Source organism: Zingiber officinale, chromosome 1B (genome assembly GCF_018446385.1).
Source record: "Zingiber officinale cultivar Zhangliang chromosome 1B, Zo_v1.1, whole genome shotgun sequence".
Classification (NCBI taxonomy): domain Eukaryota; kingdom Viridiplantae; phylum Streptophyta; class Magnoliopsida; order Zingiberales; family Zingiberaceae; genus Zingiber; species Zingiber officinale.
In genome coordinates, this window is record NC_055986.1 from 156,228,287 (window position 1) to 156,245,984 (window position 17,698).

A 17,698-nucleotide genomic window follows, 5' to 3' on the forward strand; every position below is an offset into this window, starting at 1 on the left:
TACAAGTAAGATTATAAATAATTCTTTGACTTTAAGTAGAAATTTTAAGAAATCGATGGATCATTATTTAACTAGAATCAGAGGTTAAGATTAATTTTTTTTAAATTTAAATTTGATTTCTGCTATTTCAATTCAAAATTAAAACTTTTGAATTATGAAAATCACTACCCTATTTAAAAATCCTTGCTAGGCCGCTCACAGTGATATTGTTCTTTGAATGTAAAATTATAATGATGGATGAAAGGGGTAAAATGAAAAATAAATATTTTTAAAGAAATTTAAAAGTTAAATACGTTTTCTAAAATTTTGATAATTTTAAATGTTCTGTCAATTGCCAAAGTAAGAAGTGGATGGGATTCCAGTTAACTGACATCTTAATTAAAATTTCTCCCAGTTTATTTCTTTGGTTTGCAGTTTCCAGGTAATTGTTTTTGGTATATCTAAGTGAAGTCGGTGACGTCAATAGTAGCGTGCAGCAAGTCAAAGTAAGCGAAGTTGACTCCGTATAAAGACCTTAAGATATAAACAATTTAATGCTTAGAATAGGATACAGGATAGGTTATAACTCAGACGCTAAGCATCGTCACGATCGAGACGTGCAGGAAGAAATAACATGGAAATTTCGGATGCCATGCCACCAAGTCAACTTCGCGGACTGCAATTTGTAGTATGCATCAATTAATATTCGTACTTGCAATTTGGTTCTATTTTTTTTTTCTTTCAGTAACTTTCGATGGAGTGAGTTGTTCGCTGTCCCAACTCCCAAAGTTCAATCTACCGAAAAACTTTAATAAATTTACTGGGACAATTGGAGAAGTCATCCACGACAAGCCATTCATTTCTATATTTCGACACTAGCAGAGCATCAAAGATGGTGCCTGGTGTTTGTTAAGAATTTGAATTACACGAGCAATTTGCCATTATGAAAATCAACCCAGTCAGACCTTTCCACATGGCTCGAGCTCTAGCTCTATTTTCCATGGAGTCTTCCCCAGAGAAACAAAGTACCTCTGATATGTATATTACAAAAATCACAATTATTGCCTCCTCTTCCTTCTCGTCATACATAATCCATTGATATAGAGCTTAGCTTTTGTCCAATAATATCAAAAGATTCAGACTCTCAAGTATCTATTATTCGAATTCCAGTTACATGTTCTTTTAGTGGAATGAAAAATCTATGATGTTAGTTGAATGAATGAGGGAAAAATCCATCGATTAGTTGGGCCCAAGTTCATAAACTAATGTTATAATTCGTCTTTTCCCTCGGCGTATTCTGCTCACAAAGCGAGCGCCATTTCCTGTCTATAAAACCCCAAACTCGCGAGGCAACTGCTGATCAGTGAGCTTGCTCTACCACCATGGCCGCCGTCTGCGACGATTCCGGGCTCGAGGAGTACACCAAGGACGGCACCGTCGACCTCAAAGGCAACCCCGTCCTCCGGTCCAAACGAGGCGGGTGGACCGCATGCTCCTTCGTCGTCGGTACGAACTCCTCTGGCGATCTTTAAATTTTTTTTTTCCTTTCGTGTGCGCACGAGTTGTTCGACGAATTGGTTGACCGATACGTATGCGTGTGTTTAGTGTACGAGGTGTTCGAGCGCATGGCGTACTACGGCATCTCCTCCAACCTCATACTGTACCTGACGAATAAGCTGCACCAGGGCACCGTCACGGCCTCCAACAACGTCACCAACTGGGTCGGCGCCGTCTGGCTGACGCCGATCCTCGGCGCCTATGTCGCCGACGCGCACCTCGGCCGTTACTGGACCTTCATCATCGCCTCCGTTATCTACCTCTCGGTAATCGCTCCGTTGACCTTTTTACCTTGAAAAGCATGCCCTTCGTTTTGCCCTATGCCCCATCTTATCGTTAAAAAAAATTAGAGTCTACAACCCTCTATTTTTAACCTTTTTTTTTTTAGGAGACTTTAAATTATCTATCAATGAGAGTACATCTTATCCCACGTCAAAAACTCCTCATCCAGCGGGACGGGACGCAGGGGTGGAGCTAAGAAGGGTAAAGGATCGAATTTAGGTTAGATTTTATATTTTTTTATCTATTACCATCCATTATATCCCTCTCATATTCATTTCTATACTTTTGAAACTTTAATCCCTATATCAATACCTGCCAAACCATCTATATTCATATCTTACTAATCATCCTATTATTATTTAATATTTTTTTAAAAAAATATTTTAATAAACTTATGAATATTTATTAAATTTTTACAATAGTAAGTGTGAGTGAGGAGAAAAAAACTAGATATATATAAAGTCTAAAAATTTGCACGCCCTCCCTACTAGTCAGTCGAGATTTAACTCCTAGACGTTAGAGCATCCACATCAACTATTCTATCCAAAGATTTTATCTTAAATTTTGGATAGGGTAGCTAAAATTTTTTTGCATCAGCTATCCTATCTATTCCCTAAATTTAGATTTGATGAATAATGATTCTCTAAATTTAGAGAATGAAATCTCTACCCTAAAAATAAAATAATTTTTTTTCAATCTCTCTATTTCTACTCATTCTTTTTAATCTCTCTCCTTCCACTCATTCCATAAATACAATAATAAAAAGATAGAAGAAAAAGAAGAAAATAATAAAAAAAATTAAAAATAATGAAAATTTTAGGATGGTTGATGTAGTGTGTAGTGAAAAGTGATTGTCTAAATTTAATAAAGTGAGTTATTTATCCTAAATTTTAGATATAGAGATAGGAAAACTGATATAGATACTCTAAATGATGATAACACTACTGTACATTAGGCAACTATCCATTTGAGAGGAAAAGAATTTTTTTTCCATAGCTATATGGATAAAATATCCTAGTTAAAATGCTCATGCCAGCAAATCGGTAGAAGGAGATGATGACGTCGTTCGGTTAGAAAAGGGAGAGGTCGAGAGAATTCATGTACTTCGGCCCGAGTGCTCCGACATTGAATAGCAAATATCAAAAGTACTACTGCGTGAGGGCCTTCCACTAGTACGAGTATTTAGCTCTAGTGACTCTCGATTGGTTCTAGAACACGAAGACTCGAAGAGTCCCATTGCGTAGTCCTTCCTCCTCCGCATCTTGCCAGAGATCTACTTCCTCAACTTGGTGAGCAAAGCTTGAGGGTCGGCGAATTGAACGAGGTGCTACAGACTGACTCCCTTCTCTCTCACGCATTGTGCCATCCAATTCACTGACTAGTTGTCATGATCGAACATCGTCGGTAGTTTCTTATTGGACTGGAACGAATAGTTTTCGGCGAGTGGTTTGAAGGCGGAGCCCTGGCTGAAGGTAAACACAAGCTGTATTCATTGTCAAAGATGTGTGAAGTAATCCATGATCTCGGTCTTGAAGTCGTATTCCGCCGTGCCTTTCTCAGTGTTGTACAGGGCTCGTTTGCTTAGGTGGACGGTGATCTCAGAGGGGTCGAATGCAGATGAACCCTAGACTTGAAAGCTCTTGAGGTAGGAGAACAAGTCGAAGACACAGTAGTTAAGGCAAACCTGGGTGTTGGTGTCGAAGAGGTGGTAGTGCTCATCGCGACAGAGACCGTCAATGCAACTGGAGGATTGGTACTTCGGGTACATGATGATGAGCTTGGTGAAGGCGTCATCCAGGGCGAGGATGGATTTGATGGAGATGAAAACTCGCTCGACGGCGAGGGCAGTGGAGCGGAGGAACTCCTATTGGGCACGAAGGCAGGCGAGCAATTGCGAGCGACTGATGGAGCCCTCATTGAGATTAGGTAACCCTGATGAGGCCCAGTGTGGGCAACTGCCCATGCTAGACTCATGTAAGCTTCGCCACTGGATGGAGGGGTGGACCGTACCACCATTGATGGATTGAAAATTTTCTAACCCAATCCAAGGCAGGTTGAGGGTTAGGTGATCCAACCCATGAGACTTTAAAAAATAAAAAAAAGTATATATAGAAATTAAAATTTTAAATTTGGATTGTGGATTAGACAGGCTAATCCGTCGAGTTGAAAAGAGTTAGGGGAAGTACGATGAGTCATAGTTAGAGTTGTGAAATAGGACAATCCATGGCGAGATAAGTTAGTCCATCAAAAACTTATCATATGGCAGGACATGACAATACAACCCGACATCCTGTAGCTTAAGAAATCTTCAACCCAAGACGAATTGTGGGTTAGACTGTAGAGTCAACCTATGAGCCCGTCAAAAAATTAAAAAAATATCTTAAAATATTAAAATAATTTAAAATTTTTAAATTTCGGTCAGATTAGGTGGGTCAAATCCACAAACCTATTGAGTTTTCTATTTTAGTTTTAAATTTTAAAAAAAAATTCTGAATCTGTGGATCAACCCGAAATGTCATGAGCTGACTCGCGTGGTTGCATGCCTAGACTAGTTGGTACACCTATACTAGTCTTAAGTTGTTTGATGAGTAGATCAATCTAACTGATCCCAATCTAATTAAATTGACAGCCCTAGTTATGGTTGAGGCATTGCCTTTAACTCATTCTTTTTGCAAAGCTTATGTTAGTTTAGGGACCCCATAAAGAGGGGGAGCAGGAGGAAAGAGTGAAAAAGAAAAAGTTTTTGATCTTTTAGCATTTATACTATCTGCTGCTTGCCTGCTTCAGTGGCTTGGTGTTGTTTTGGTCTGCTCCCTCTGCTACTATGCTTATTCATCTAGGACTCCAACGCTTGTTTTCTTCGAGCCTTAGGCACTCCCACCCCTTCCCACGAGCCTTTCTAGCTTCCACCACCTTGCTGCGTGTCTTCATCATTCCCATGCCTAGAGCTCTAGCATGCGTGAGCTAGCGACACCTCGGACATGGCTGCCTAAAAGGGGGAACTTGGTTATGTACTTGCCACACCTCAGTAGTGCTGAGTGCGACAAAGCGACCTATTAAGTAATTTTTCTTTTCAAACCGTTGATTAATCCGAGCCCGTCGCAGATCTGTCCGTACGGATTACCAATCCGACTGATCCATTTCAATCCGTCTTTCACTTGTTGATAAAATATTAATTTAATCGGGTTTAAATTATTCAGATGACCAATCCAATAAAAATATTATCCATTTTGGATCTAATCTCTTATGATTTTATTTTTAGATTATATCCAAAAAAAACATCATACCATTGGAGATATCTTTTTCTTATAAGTTCATTTTAATGTGTTTTCAATTTGAGACTTTATTTACAACTATTATAATCTAATAGTTAGCACCAAGTATTTAGCTCTTTGAATCGACTAACTTAGATCCACTTCTCACGGGAAGGAAAATCTCTTACAATACATCACAGCTGAGAGTCTAACCATTGCACCATTGCTTATATTATATACAAATATATATAGATATATACGGCTTTTGACCAAAATTTTTTGTTCTCTCTCAAATTTCTTGAGCATGCAATAAATTCTCTCTCATTTGATTGCATGCACAACGACCGTTATAGTATTGGTCTCAAATTTAGGCGTTGGTCTTATTGTCGGTCTTTAAATAAAGATCGGTACCAAAACCAGCACCACCAACATCAAGACGGTGTTAATCTTTAAAAATCTGCACCAGATTAAAAACTAGCACCACCTGGTGCTGGTTTTCAAAGACATGATGCTGGTTTTCAAAGACCAATACCGCATTGGTATTGGTCTTTAAAAACCTTAAGATAATTTGACACAATCTCATTAAAGGGTCTAGATTACCCCCGGGCATAGCCGAGCCAGTAATCATGTGGTGGATTTACATAATTTAGGAAGGGTCAAATTTTGGCTAAATTCTTAGAAATACCCTCCCACATGGGGATATGTTCGGTACCTGATTCACTCCCTCCCAATGACATAGAGCAGATTTACATAATTAAAGGTCCAAATTTATCATACTTACTCACCAACACTATTAAATGATTCATAAGACTCTCCTAATTCAAACATATTAAGATTTTAAAATTTTGGACACGGTAGGATCATCAAATTATTTTTGGCAAAAACTCGTTGATTAAGAACCTCAGAATCATTTCAAATCAAGATCATTACACTCTTGAGAGCTTCCTAAATGTAATAATGCTTTTAGACCTAAATTCCACCGCCTAAATTGAAAGATATGAGTTTTTTGAATCTTTACTATCTTAAAACAATTTGGAATAAGCTCATTAGAATCTAGTTTGTCATACTTATTCACTAACACCATCAAAAGGTTCTAAAGCTCCCTTAGTTCAGACTATATTAAGAATTTAATTCGGGACATTATAGAGACATCAATGGATTGCCAAAAACTCATTGATGATCTTAGGAACCTCATAATTACTTCAAATTAAGACCATTATATTCTTGGGAGTTTCTTGAGTATAACCATGCCTTGAGACCTAGATTCCATGGCTTGAGATGTTGATTTTTTGAAATCTTCACAATTTAAAACAATTTGACACGAAGTCATTAAATGATTTAGGCTTGTCATAGTTACTCACCAACATCACCAAAGAGTTTCTAAGACTCCCTCCCATGTTCACACCATATCAAGATTTTAAAATTTTAGACATTGTAGGGTCAGTTTTGGCTAAAACTCATTAATGACCTTAGAAATCTTAGAATCAATTTAAATCAAGACCATTACACTCTTGGGAGCTTCTTTGGTGTAACCATACTCTCAGACCTAAATTTCACAATCTAAATTGAGAGATGTGAATTTTTAAAATTTTCACAAACAATTTGACACAAATTCATTGAAGTGTCTAGATTTGTCATAATTACTTACAATACCACCAAAGGATTTTTTATGAATTTTTGGTTTAGACCATGTCAAGATTATAAAATTCTAGATATTATAGGCCATCAATGATTTTTTGTCAAAATCACTTCAAATAAGGACCATTACATTTTTGAGAGACTCCTGAGTGTAAGCATGCCCTAATACTTAGATTGTATTAAGAGATGTAAATTTTTAAAATTTCATGACCTTGAGACAATTATCAATAAATTTTGACCAAAACTCAATGATGACCATATACTGTTCATAATTTCAAAATCTCGATATGGTCCGAACTAGAGTTTTCCTGAAAAACTCTTTTGTGGTATTGGTGAGTGAGTTTGATAGGTTTAAATTGTTGAATGAGTTTGTGTCAAATTGTCTTAAGGTTATTAATTTCAAAAACTCACATCTCTTAATTTAAATTGCAAATTTTAGGTCTTAGAGCATGGTTATACTCAAGAAGCGACCGTTAATGTAATAGTCATGATTTAAAATGATTTGAGGTTCCTAAGGTTATTAGTGAGTTTTGACACAATAAAAAAAAACCTTGATGACCCTATAACATTCAAAATTTTAAAATTTTGAAATGGTTAAACTAGGGTAGTCTTAGGGATCTTTTAATAGTATTAGTGAGTAAGTATGATAAACTTAGACCTTTTAATGAGCTTGTGTCAAATTGTCTTAAAGTTGTGAGAATTTTAAAAATCCACATCTCTCAATTTAGATTGTAGAATCTAGGTTTGAGGCCATGGTTGCATTCAGAATGTCAGGGATCTTGTAGTCGGCTAGAAGGGGGGTTGAATAGACGTTGCCCCCAATCGATTGCTTCCTACATATTCATTAGTGCACAATGGAAAACAAAGAATACGAATACGAATACAAATATGAAAGCTAAAGACAATAAGAAAGAAAGCAAACGGCTAACACGTTTCCTTTAACATGGTTAAGAGATTAGGACTCCTACTCCACGGTTGTTTGTAAGATAGAAAATCCCTCAATCCTTCGGTGGATTAGCCCTCGGTAAACTCCGACCATCTCGAGTCTTCTTGTGGGTGGAGAAACCTCACCACAATACTCACCAAGACCTCTTGGATTACACGAGCACTTTGGTGACAACTAATTAGGGTTAATCACCACTAATTTCGTCACCTTGGCCAGTCATCTCAAGCTCCATCTTTTAGAGCTTGAGAAGAAACAACATTGTTGTTTTACTGTTACCAGTTGACTGGTCCTTGTACCAGTTGACTGGTGCCTGGACAACGACTCTTTACCAGTCGACTGGTGTTAACATCAGTCGACTGATCCCAGCTGTTCAGGCACAAAATCTCTCTGTGCCCACCCCGGTCGACTAGTCCCAGTACCAGTCGATTGGTACAACCCTAAACTTAGGATTTCCCTTCCCGAGTACATTTCTCTCGCACTTGAACCCTCATGACTCACTTGACTCTTCTTCGCAGCTTTGACCTCTTGCCTTCAAGCCTACTTCCTTTGGCTCTCGTCCCTCGGATGCATTCAAGTCCGTGGCTTGTCCCCAATGTCATCCTTCGTGTATGTCTCGAAGTCGCTTCCCTCAGCACTTGACCTTACTGCCTTGTCCATGGTCCCTCGGATGCTCCATCTTTCACCGGACCCGAAGTCATCAAGCTGAGTCCTATGTATATCCTGCAAACCTACACACTCACATACATATATTAAATAACGAGGGTAAACCTAACTTAAACTCTGTGCCTAAATACCAAAACACATAGTCACACGAACCATTAGAATTGCTCAAATACAGAAGACTCCAAAGAGTGTAATGAATTTGTTTTAAAGTGAGATTCCTAAGGTCATCAATAAGTTTTGGTCAAAACTCACTAATAATCTTACAATGTCTAAAATTTTAAAATCTTAACATGGTGTCAATTAAGAAAGTCTTAAGAACCCTTTAGTAGTGTTAGGGAGTAGGTTTGATAAGGTTAAACACTATAATGAGATTATGTCAAATTTTCTTAATATTGTGATGATTTAAAAATTTATATTTTTCAAATTAGGTTGTGGAATTTAGGTATGCATGAGAGAATGATTATATTAAGGAGGCTCTTAAGAGTGTAATAATTTTCATTTAAAGTAATTTTGAGATTTCTAAACCCTCTGATAGTCTTAGGTATTTTTTACTTCAAACTAAGTTCATTGTACATTTTACATCCTCCTAAGTGTGGATATAAATTTCATAATTTAAATAGAGAACTGTGAATTTTTAAAATTGATAGAGTTGTGCAATGATTCTATCATAGCATATAAATTTTAACAATCGACTGATGGATTGAACAGTTGATTATTGATCATAAATCTAACAAAGTAAATTTAGAAATAGATTAATACACTCGATTGTCTGTAGTAGTTGATTGCAGATGAATGAGTAGTTGATTGTAGATCAAAGAGGGACATAATGAAAGTACGTTACATATTTTTATATGGTAAATTATCCTAAAATCTTCATGCAAAGTTTTAACTTTACCATTAGTCCCTATGTCAGAGAATAACTCCCTAATCCACACCAATTCACTTAATTCACAACCTGTGCACAATCTTGTAAATTATACCTAATTAAACTACATATATACTTGATTTCAAATATTTTATATCTAATAAAGTGGATTATGTATCTATATATTTACTACATATTCATGGTGCCAGCACTTCATGCGCTAGTCACTGACCTTCCCGAGGGTACTACTACATATTCATATATGTAGATGATGTTGATAGATCTATTATAAATAGTGCTCAATTGGATATAAAATATATTATATTTTAATTTAAATGATGTTGAATTTAAGAGAAATTATACCTCATTATAGATTTATTATCTATATTTTGTAGTGTACCTAAAAAAATGTGTGCATAGAAATTATGGTGAATTTATAAGGAATTATACCTTATTATTGAATTCTTGTACATATATTTTACCAAAAACCTAAAAATTGTGTATAAGTAGTGTATTAGATTTGAATTTAAATGATGTTAAATTTAGGAGTAATTATACCTCATTTTGGATGAATGATATTTTTTTTAGATTTTTTATATTTATATTTTGTAATAATCTCTCGAAATTTGTGCACAGATAATGAATTGGGTGAATTGGTATGGATTAAGAAGTTGAAATAAATACTCTCCGATGTAGGAGTTGAAACTTTGCACGGAGATTTTAGACAATTTGCCCATTTTTATATATTTTAAAAAAATCTAAACCGATATGTGAAACGACTAATATGAAAATTTACGGTTCAGTAAAATATTGATTAATCTATAATTGAAGTTAAAACAGATCAAAGAGTTAGGTAAAACAATAAAGTGGCTTTCGCTTTAAATTAATTGGTTATAAGCTAATTTTCAAGTCAAGTTTGTGATACCCTCGCCATTGCTTCAAAACAGGGGATGTGTCTACTGACCTTGTCGGTGTCGCTGTCGTCGCTCAAACCACCACCGTGCGGCCCCAACACAGCCGACCCTTCCTGCTCCACCGACGCCACGCCGCTGCACCTCGGAGTCTTCTTCTGCGCGCTCTACATCCTCGCCGTTGGTACCGGTGGCACCAAGCCCAACATCTCCACCATCGGCGCCGACCAGTTCGACGAGTTCCATCCCCGTGAGCGCACGCACAAGCTCTCCTTCTTCAACTGGTGGATGTTCAGTATCTTCTTCGGCACCCTCTTCGCCAACACCGTCCTCGTCTACATCCAGGACAACGTCGGATGGACTCTAGGCTACGCCCTCCCCACCCTCGGCCTCGCCATCTCCATCTCTGTCTTCGTCGCCGGCACTCCCTTCTACCGCCACAGGATCCCCGCTGGAAGCCCCTTCACCAAGATGGCCAGGGTTATCGTGGCCGCCACCCGGAAATGTACCGTGCGGTTGCCCAGTGACCCCAAGGAGCTGCACGAGCTCGATCTCGACGCTTATGCCGAGCCCGGAAAATACCGCATCGATTCCACACCAACTTGGAGGTGAATTATACAATTTCTCATCAAAATTAGTTTTTTTACTCCGATCACACATCAAAATTAGATTTTTTTTTGTACTCCGATCACACATCAAAATTAAAAATTTTAACATCCGTTACCAGGGTTTTGAATAAAGCAGCAGTGAAGACGGGCCCGACGAATCCATGGGCGCTCTGCACGGTGACGCAAGTGGAGGAGACGAAGCAAATGCTGCTGATGATCCCAATCCTCATCACCACGTTCATCCCCAGCACAATGTACGCCCAGATCAACACCCTGTTCGTGAAGCAGGGCACCACCCTCGACCGCCACATTGGTCCCGACTTCAAAATCCCTCCGGCGAGCCTCGCCGCCTTCGTCACCCTCTCCATGCTCGTCAGCATCGTCCTCTACGACCGCTACTTCGTCCCCTTCATGCGCCGGTTGACTGGGAACCCCCGCGGCATCTCGCTGCTACAGCGCATGGGCACCGGGATGGCGATCCACATCGTGATCATGTCGGTGGCGTCGCTGACAGAGAGGAGGCGGTTGGCGGTGGCGCGGGAGAACGGGCTGGTGGAGAGTGGTGCGGGGGTCCCGCTCACCATCTTCATTCTGCTGCCTCAGTTCGTGCTGATGGGCGTGGCGGACGCGTTCTTGGAGGTGGCCAAGATCGAGTTCTTCTACGACCAGGCGCCCGAGGGGATGAAGAGCCTGGGCACGTCCTACGCCATGACCAGCCTCGGCGTCGGCAACTTCCTCAGTAGCTTCCTGCTCTCCACCGTGGAGCGCATCACGAGGCAGCGTGGCCATGGGTGGATACTCAACAATTTGAACGCGTCGCACCTGGATTATTATTACGCCTTCTTCGTCGTGCTCGATTGCCTCAACTTCGCCTCGTTTTATGTGGTGAGCAGGTACTACGTTTACAGAGCAGAGACGACGCATCAAGAGGAGTCGATGAACGACGGAGTTTTACATCTAAACCCTAAACCTTGACATTAAATCCCGGACACTAGTATAATTTTCATCCGTGTAACGACATTCTAGGCTATGTAGTATCGTCGACCTCTTCATTAGATTTAGGCAAGTCAATTACATGGGACTTCTGCCAACAACAGTAGTACATTTGATTGATCTGCGATAACCCATAAATATAATTTGTTGGATAAATGGAGAAGAGGTGGAAGAATAAAAATATTTTATTGTGAACGAGATTTTAATCTCACATTAGGAGTTTCATGATATGTTGATTGGTTTATATTGATTCACATGTATTGAAAATATAAATAAATGCATGGGGAGATGTTCTTTCTCATGCGTAGGTGCGCAGGGGATGTAAATCCAAGATCTGAATTGCATTAAACTATGTTGACTCGTGTGAAAGAGCATCGGTCAAAGATCGAAATGAAAGAATCCTAAATTTTCTAAGATGAGATCTAGAGGAAGCAAGAAGACTTAAGATTTATTTTTGAGCCAGACAGAATTGTATTGTCCAAAAATGGAATATTTGTACGAAGGGGTTATGTATTTGATATGCTATTCAAGCTCAATGTAATGGTTATTAGGCCTAAGATAAATAAAAATAAAAGCTCTTTCACTTATATGCTTTTTTTATATTTGTGGCATGGTAGACTAGGACATGTTAATTACGATGTGTTACGTAGATTAATAAACATGCAAAGCATACTTACATTTCACATTGACCCAAAACACAAGTGTGAGATTTATGTTGAAGCAAAAATGACAAGGTCATCATTTCAACATATTGAAAGAAGCAACGACCCACTCGGGCTAATTCACACCGATATGTGCGACCTCAAAGGTACACTAACACGTGGTAGGAATAAATACTTCATCAACTTTGTAGATGATAACACAAAATACTGTTATATGTATCTTCTCAAAAGTAAATATGAAGCTATAGAGAAATTTGCACTCTATAAAAATGAGGTTGAAAACCAGCTTAATAGAAAGATTAAAGTGGTTTGAAGTGACCGAGATGGTGAATATGTATCATCGTTCGTTGAGTTGTGTGCTAAACATGAGATCAGACACGAAACAATAACTCCTTATACTCCTCAGCAAAATAGAGTTGCTGAGCGGAAGAACCGAACTCTAAAGGAGATGATGAATGCTCTTTTATTGAGATATGGACTGCCAGAGTTCATGTAGGGGGAAATTGTGTTAACAGCTAATTACCTTTTAAATAAGGTACCCCGAAAGAAAATAGATAAGAGCCTTTATGAGTTGTGGAATGGAAGACAACCGTCCTATAAATATTTATGAATGTGGGGGTGTCTTGTCAAAGTATTGGTGACTGATCCGAAAATGATTAAGATAGGACCAAAGACTGTTGATTGTGTATTTATTGGATATGCACAGAACAACAATGCGTATCAGTTTGTTGTGTATGAATCACAAATACCGGAGATACACAAGAACTTGATAATAGAATCGAGAAATGCCTCGTTCTTCGAGCATGTATTTCCGTATAAGACCTGAGAGGATGCTAGCTCCTCAAAGCGGGCATATGAAACACAAGGTGAAGATGATGATGAGGAACCAGTGGAGGTTGAGCTTAGACGGAGCAAAAGAGGTTGGGTAGAAAAATCCTATGGATCAGATTTTATCACTTTCATGTTGGAAAGTGAATCCCGAAGTTACTCAGAAGTTGTAAGCTCTTATGATGGACCTCACTAGCGAGAGACAATTGTATCTGAGATAAACTCTATCTTACAAAATCATACTTGGGAACTTGTGGATCTTTCTCCTGGAAGTAAACCATTAAGTTGCAAGTGGATCTTCAAGAAGAAAATGAAGTCAGATGACACAATTGATAAGTATAAGGCCAGATTGATAATCAAAGGATACCGACAACGTGAATGCCTCAATTACTTTGATACGTATTCTCCGATGTCGAGAATAACTTTCATTAAAGTATTGTTGGCTATTACCGCTCTATGGAATCTCGAAATATATCAAATGGATGTAAAGACTTCCTTTCTAAATGGGGATTTAGAAGAGGAAATCTATATGGAGCAACCTGAGGGGGTTTTTTTGTGCCAGGACAGGAAAACAAAGTTTGTAGATTGGTAAAGTCATTATATAGCTTGAAACAAGTACCAAAGTAGTGACATGAAAAATTTGATAATGCCATGAAGGAATGTGGATTCAAGATTAATGAATGTGATAAATGTGTCTACATGAAAATCATAGAGAATGACTATGTCATCTTGTGCCTATATGTAGATGACATACTTATCATTGGAAATAATAATAAAATAATCAAATCCACTAAAGATATGTTGAACTCAAGATTTGACATGAAAGACATGAGTCTAGCTAATTTGATTCTAAGAATCAAAATTCTTAGAACAATAGAAGAACTTGTTCATAGTCAGTCCCATTACGTGGATAAGATTTTTGAGAAATTCATCAAGGGTGATACTGTATTGGCACGAATGTCGATAGATACGAGTCAACATCTATCGAAAAATCAAGGTGAAAGTATCTCTTATATAGAGTACTCTCGAGTGATTGGAAGTCTGATGTACTTGATGAGTTATACACGACCAGACTTGGCCTACGCAGTAAGTAAATTGAGTAGATACACGAGTAATCCCGGTGTTGAGCACTGGAAAGGGATAACAAGAGTACTGAGGTACTTGAGATATACTTGCGAATATAGACTGCACTATACGAGATATCCTGCTGTGATTGAAGGATACAGCGATGCAAGTTGGATATCTGACATAAAGACTCTAAGTCTAGTGGATATGTATTCACTCTTGGAGGTGCAGCCATATCCTAGAAAGCTTCTAAGCAAACGGTAACAATTAGATCGACGATAGAATCTGAGTTTGTAGCTATTGACAGATGTGGTTAAGAGGCTGAATGACTACAGTAATTCTTAGAAGATATTCCATGATGGCAGAAACCTGTGCCGGTAATTTGCATAATTTGTGATAATCAATCAACAATCGGTCAGGCACAGAGCCATCTGTATAATCGTAAGTCTTGGCATATACGTCATAGACATAATACCATTAGACAACTACTCTCAACAGGAGTTATCACTGTTGACTATGTGAAGTTAAAAAACAATCTAGTCGATCCGCTAACCAAGGGGTTAAACAGAGAGTTAGTTGCAAGCTCATCACAAGGAATGAGCTTGATGTCATTATCAGCGATCAATGTAGAGGACACCCAACATATGCTGATTGGAGATCCCAAGAACTAGGTTCAAAGGGACAACTAATTTGCACTAACTAGACACATTGTGGGGAGGAGGGTGTAGCTTAATAAAATAGTGACTGGATCAGGGTAAGTCGATGGACTTTTAATGATCAAGAAGAGTAGATGACTACTCTCGAGGGATCACCTATGTGAGAAAGAAGTGGGGCTGCTTCGAAGAGAGATTCTCACACAACTAGGCATGTTTATGGCCAAGAACGAACACATTTATGAGAACTGAATTGTATCAGAAAGAGTCTTGGGTGAGATATATCAATGCTTACACATATGTCAGAATAGTTCAAGGACATCATGTCTACTATCAACCAGTAAGCAAATAGATTTTCACAAGGGAAGGTTCAAAGGGTAAAACCTACCTATCCTATACTAGACAAAACTATTGAATGCTATCACATACTCTATCTCTATTCATGTGGTGGATTATTGGATATAAGTGATGTGTATGGAGAAGAGGTGGAAGAGGAAAGAGGCTCCATTGTGAATGGGACTTTAGTCCCACATTGGGAGTTTCATGGCATGTTAGTTAGTTTTTATTGATTCACATGCATTGAGGATGTGAACAAATGCATGGGGAGAGATTCTCTCTCACGCGTGGGTGCGCAAGGGGGGGGGTGCAAATCTAGGGCCCGGATTGCACTGAACTATGTTGACTCATGTGCGGTCACGATCTATGCGCGTCGAATGCCAGACCGGTCGAGGCAAAATTTTCCCAAGCGGAACAACTAACATTTTGCCACGTAAACCTTTTTGCTGCTTGTATAACGGATATATTAAATTAATATTAATGCAATTGAGTGAAACATTGGCGTTTCATAGCTGGCGAATAATGTTGGTGCAATATCTCCTGGGTCAGGTTGACCAGATTGACTAAGCTTGAGTTGGCTCAAGCTTGAGTCTTGATGTTTGAATTTCGATGTTTAAGAATATAGGGATATTGCAGATGTGATTGTCCGATTGGAGAGTGTTGGTGCAATTCCCCTCTGGTCAAGGGATAACCAGTTTGATGTGAAGAAGAGTCAAGTAGGTCAAGATTGATTAGAGACTTGACTGGACAAGTCCTGGTGAGTGAAGTCAGGCAGTTGAAAAATCCTGGTGAGTGAAGCCAGGTGAAAGACCTAGTGAGTGAAGCTAGGCAGTTGGAAAATCCTGATGAGTGAAGTCAGGTGAAAGTCCTAGTGAGTAAAGCCAGGCAGATGGAAAGTCCTGGTGAGTGAAGTCAGATAGATGAAAAGTCCTAGTGAGTGAAGCTATGTAAATTGAAAGACCTGGTGAGTGAAGCCAGACACATGGAGATCTAGGCGGGTCAAGGTTGACCGAGCACCTGGTGTTGGGAAGCCCAAGTAGGTCAAAGCATTAACCGGATACTTGGCATGAGAAAATCCAGATGGGTCAAGGGTGACCAGACATCTGGTGGAAGTCCAAGTGAGTCATAGAGGATTGGACACTTGGCACAAGACGACAAGTCTAAGTGGGTCAAGGTTAACCGGACACTTGGCGCGAGTAGAAAAGTTCAAGTGAGTCAAAGGATTGACCGGACACTTGGTGAAGAAGTCCCAGCAGATCAAGGTTGACTGGATGCTAGGCATGAGGAGTTCCAACAGGTCATGATTGATCGGATGTTGGATTTGGGGACCCTTGAGCTTGAGTTAAGCAAGTCAAGGGTGGTCAATCGATCAGTCGATCAATTGGACCAAAGCCCAATCGATCAGCCGATTGATTGGGATAATGCTGCGATAAACAACAATCCAATCGATCAGTCAATCGATTCGAGGTGTTTATTGCATAAACAGAAGTCTCCCCAATCGATAAGCCGATCGATTGGGCACTGCCAATCGATCAATCGATCGATTGGGGACTGGAGATCGTGTGTGATGCGAGAAAGCTGAATCGATCAGCTGATCGATTCAGGCTTTTTCAGAGAAGAGCATAGAGGCACTCTGAATCGATCAACCGATCGATTCAAGCCTCTCCAATCAATTGGAATATGATCGTTGCGCATGATGTAAGTTTTGGATGACCGAGATCGCTGGGGTCTAACGTGGCAATCGATTGGGAGGAGCCCCAATCTATTGGAAGCCCTAGAAGCGCAGATATAAAAGCGACGAAGCGTTCAAACACTGCAACCCTTCTTCTCTAGCTCACGCGATCTTCTCTCGGAACTCACCGCCAATTCTTGGAAGCTCTTGGGGACAAGTGATGTTGCACTTCCAAGCTTCAAGAGGCATTCTTCAACAACAAGGTCAAGCAAGGAGAGGTTTTTCTTTTGTATACTTGTATTTCCTTCTTGCATGTGTTGTATCTTATTGTGTGAGTTTTGTATAAGGTTTTTCCACCTCCGGTAGTTATCTAGAAGGAGCATTTTTATTAGTAGAGTGTGTGTCATGTGTGGATCCTTGGATTAGTCACCTCTTCTTGAGATGGATACCAAGTAAATCCCTTGTGTTAGCATTGTGAGAGTTGCTTGAGTGTTTTCCGCTACAACAACATCATCAAAGCAAGCAATCAAAGTTCGACGAGCTATTCACCCCTCCCCCTAGTTATAAATCGACTCTAACAAGTGATATCAGAGCAATGTTGCTCTTTACAGGAATCATCGCTGGAAAGGGCAACAAGTTATAGGGAGAAGAAGTTGAAGCAAGTTCATCAAAGTCAAAGACTTCAAAAGAGCTCAACTTCAAATGGAATTCCGATATGGGCTCGGATTCGACACGAAAGTGCCTCCACCATTCACATCAATGAGCTTCGATTCTTGGAAATCAATG

General features: G+C 39.3%; 1 protein-coding gene across 2 annotated transcripts; it reads left to right on the plus strand.

Annotated features, from left to right (window-relative positions):
* The first annotated feature begins 964 nt into the window (after positions 1-964).
* On the plus strand, positions 965-11,897 carry LOC121985912 (protein NRT1/ PTR FAMILY 5.2-like). 2 transcript variants are annotated; one of them, XM_042539630.1, is made up of 4 exons: positions 965-1,485; positions 1,585-1,802; positions 10,132-10,703; positions 10,823-11,897. In XM_042539630.1, exons 1-4 carry the CDS (start codon positions 1,362-1,364, stop codon positions 11,676-11,678), a joined length of 1,770 nt encoding a protein of 589 aa, XP_042395564.1. In that variant the 5' UTR covers positions 965-1,361; the 3' UTR covers positions 11,679-11,897. The 2 variants fall into 2 exon arrangements, with proteins under 2 accessions (XP_042395564.1, XP_042395572.1); XM_042539638.1 differs by lacking the exon at positions 965-1,485 and adding an exon at positions 1,925-2,037 and having other exon boundaries at positions 1,664-1,802.
* Positions 11,898-17,698: the final 5,801 nt, after the last annotated feature.